This window comes from Myotis davidii, unplaced genomic scaffold, assembly GCF_000327345.1.
Source record: "Myotis davidii unplaced genomic scaffold, ASM32734v1 scaffold203, whole genome shotgun sequence".
Classification (NCBI taxonomy): domain Eukaryota; kingdom Metazoa; phylum Chordata; class Mammalia; order Chiroptera; family Vespertilionidae; genus Myotis; species Myotis davidii.
In genome coordinates, this window is record NW_006293968.1 from 824227 (window position 1) to 828273 (window position 4047).

A 4047-nucleotide genomic window follows, 5' to 3' on the forward strand; every position below is an offset into this window, starting at 1 on the left:
GATGGTTCACCTTCAAATCAATCACTATAATACAGAACATTAACAAAACATAAGGTAGAAATCATATTATTATATCAATAGGGGCCAAAAAGACATTTGACAAGATCCAACACCCATTTATGATTAAAAAACTCAATAAAATGGATATGAAAAAATAGCATTGCAACATAATAAAGGACACATAACAAACCCTCAGGAACATACTACTCAGTGCTGATAAATTGAAAGATATTCCCATAAGATCAGGAAAAAGACCAGACAAGGATGCCCACTCTCACCACTGTTATTCACCATAGTTCTGGAAGCCATAGTCAAAGTGTTGGGGGTGGGGGAGATACTCAAATAGGAATATAGAAGTAAAAGTGTCACTACTTGCAGATAAAATGATTCTATCTATAAAGAAAATCCTAAAGGCTCCATCAACAGTCTATTAGAAACAATAAACAAATGCAGTAAATTAACAGGATACAAAATTAATATATAAAAATCTGTTACATTTCTATATACTCTCAATGAAATATGAGAAAAAATTAAGAAAACAATCCCATTTACAATCACAACAGCAACAACAAAAATAATTAGGAATAACATAACAAAAGAGGTGCGGGACCTATATGCTGAAAACTATAAGACATTGCTGGAAGAAACTGAAGAAGACAAAAATAAATGGAAAGATATTGATTGATCATGGATTGAAAGAATAACAACATTGTTAAAATGGCTATGTTATGTAAAGCAATATACAGATTTAATGTGATCCCCACCAAAATCCCAATGGTATTTTTCAAATAAATGGAATGAAACATTCTCAAATTTGTATAGAAACACAAAAATCCTCAAATAACCAAAGCAACCCTGAAAAAACACACAAAGCCAAAAGTATCACACTTCCTCACTTAAAATTATACTACAAAGCTATGATAATTGAAGCGATATGGTATTGACAGAAAAATACATACAGAGCCCAATGGAACAGAACTGAGAACACAGAAATAAACACACATGTATATGAGCAACTGATTTTTCACAAAGGGACCAAGACATACAATGGGTAAGGAAACCCTCTTTAATACATGATGTTGAGAAACTGGAAAGCCATATGCAAAAGACTGAGAATAGACTGCTCTGTCACCGCACACAGAAATTAAGTCAAAGTGGTTTAAAAACTTGAATATGAGACATAAAATACATTAAATAAAACATGCATTAAACTTTGCACCTTGATCTCAGTGGGGTTTTTGTGAACTTGACCCCAAAGGCAAAGAAATAAAAGCAAAAATAAATGAACAGGACTACATCAAACTAAGAAATTCTGCATAGCAAAAGAAACCACCAAGAAAACAAAAAGGCAGCCAACCAAGTGAGAGAAGACATTTGCAAATGATAACTCTGATAAGGGGTTAATACCCTTCTACACTAACAAAAGCAAAAGATGCAAATTGACCATACCTTTGCGATGCCCACCAGCCAATCAGGAGTGAGTATGCAAATTAACCCAACAAAGATGGCGGGTTAATTTGCATATTCAGATGCCAAGCTGCTGGGGGCTGGGCAGGACGCTTGCATCATTGCCATGGTGATGACACAGGTGTTCAGCTCCACCCCAACCGCTCCAGGCCTCTGGGCAGCGTGGGAAGGCAGAAAGGCAGCTCTGGCCAGAGCGAAGGCGGTGCCGGCAGTCAGGGGAAGGAAGGCCCATTCTTACAGGAATCTTCATGCATCAGGCCTCTAGTAATATATAAAGAACTCACACAACTCAACAACAACAATTCGATTTAAAAATGGGCAGAGGACCTGAATTTTTCTCAGGAGGACATACAAATGGCCAACAGATATATGAAAAGATGCTCAATATAGCTTGTTATTAGGGAAAGGTAAATAAAAACCACAACGAAAGACTGCCTCACACCTGCTAGAATGGCTATTATCAATGAGACAAGAGAATAACAAGTGCGGTGAGGAAGAGGAGAAAGGGACCTTGTGCACCGCTGGTGGGAATGTGAACTGGTGCAGCCACTGTGGAAAACGGTGTGGAGGTTCCTCAGAAAATTAAGACTATGACCCAACAATCCCTCTTCTGGGTATCTACCCCCCAAAGATAATTGAACACACTTATTTATAAAGATATGCCACCCTTGTGTTCATTGCAGCATTATTTGCAATAATCAAGACCTAGAAATAACATAAATGCCCTTTGAAAGACAACGGGGTAAAGAAGCTGTGCTTACATATATACAATGGAACACTGCACAGCCATGAGAAAAGATGAAATATTGCCATTTGCAACAACATGTACGGATCTTCAGAGTATTGTGCTACATGAATTAAATCAGACAGAAAAGGACAAGAACCATATGACTTCACTCATATTTGGGATATAAAACAATGAGGGAAAGGAGACATATGTAATACTTTCAACAATAAAGATAAATAAAATAAATAAATATTTGTTTAAAAATGGTTGTCTTTTTTTTTTTTTCTGAGAAAACCCCTTCTGGGAATTACCATCCTTTAAAAGTAAGATGATGGTAGCAATGGATGCTAGATTTAAATATATACATATTTCTTGCAAAATAAAACATTTACCACCATACATTGGTTTTATTTGTTTATTCGGGATTTCTGTAGGCTTTTTTGGTGGGTGGGGTTGTTTCTTATTTTGGGGGTGGGGGTTGATCCTTATTTTTCCTTGAAAAATACCATTTCGTTCAAAGGCATCTATAATAATAAAAGCATAATATGCTAATTAGACTGGATGACATTCAGGACAAAGCCGGGGCTGTGACCAAAGCCCGGGTCCTGCAGAGGGAAGCTGGTGCCGGCAGCCGGGGAAGGAAGGCCTACTCTTGCACAAATGTTGTGCATCCGTCTCTAGTTTCGTTATAACATTGATGAGATGCCACACTGGCAACTTTTTTTCATGTCCATTGGCCTCCAGTGAAGTGGGTTTCTGTGTATTCTGGGGCCCCCAGGGCTCTCCATGCGGTTATTGCCTGCAGGTGCCCCGCTGGCCACCAGATGGTAAGGCAGCTCCATGCTCGCCCCGCCTCAGCTCCGCTTTTGTCCTGGATGACAATCATTCCAGAAAAGTCTTTCCAAAAACGTCTCATTTCCTCTCTTTATATATTCTGCTCTCTATTAAATAATTTTTTAAAAGCATCCATTAGGTCACTAATCGGTTAATTAAATCATCATTGCTCTTGTATACATGTTTTTATAATGAAGTGTCATTAAAAAACAAACAAACAAACAAAAAGCTGTCACCAGGTCAACTTTTGTGATTTAGCAAGAAAACCCAGGGAGCCAGAGCCCTGAGCCTGCCAGCACTGAGCCCTGTCTCAGGGTCGTGCTCACCGGGTGTTCATCTCCCTGGCAGCGAACCCGCCTCTCTTGGCCTCAAATCCATCTTAGAACAAGTGCCCAGGACTAGAGACCTTCTTTAGGTCCCTTTCATGAAGATCAGAAGGAAAGATCTTATTTATTTTAAGTATATTTTTATTGATTTCAGAGAAGAAGGGGAGAATGAGAGAGAGAGAGAGAGAGAGAGAGAGAGAAACATCAATGATGAGAGAATCACGGATCAGCTACCTCCTGCAGGCCCACACTGGGATTGAGCCCGCAACCCAGGCATGTGCCCTGACCGGGAATAGAACCATGACCTCCTGGTTCATTGGTTGATTCTCAACCACTGAGCTACACAGGCTGGGCCAGAAAGATTTTCAATTTTTTTTAAGTAGTTTCACTAGTTCCATCTAAAATCTGTTCCCATCACAGCACCGTGTTGTGGGTCCCACTGGCCAGTCCAAGGCTCGGTAGCATCTTCCTGCTCTGGAGTAGTGTCAGGCACCACAGGTGGCGCAGCCTCGGTCCATGTTCAGTCCTGTCTCGCTGCTCTGAGTCGGGCTGATTCAGAGGAAGACACCGTCCTGCGTGGCACTCAGCGCAGGTTCCTCCTGCCACAGGCTGGGCTCCTCCCGCCGCTGCCCCGTGCTGGCCACGCCTCACCGGGAGCCACGCTCCCCACTGCGAGCCACGCTCTCCACCTCA

The 4047-nt window shown here is 40.9% G+C and overlaps 1 protein-coding gene across 1 annotated transcript in view; it reads right to left on the minus strand.

Moving 5' to 3' along the window:
- Positions 1 to 3768: 3768 nt before the first annotated feature.
- Positions 3769 to 4047, minus strand: part of CRTAM (cytotoxic and regulatory T-cell molecule) — a 23747-nt gene continuing 23468 nt past the window's right edge. Inside the window, exon 10 of the mRNA XM_006767948.1 lies at positions 3769 to 3903. Within this exon, the coding sequence (XP_006768011.1) occupies positions 3769 to 3903 (135 nt within the window). The remainder of the gene's footprint in view (positions 3904 to 4047) is intronic.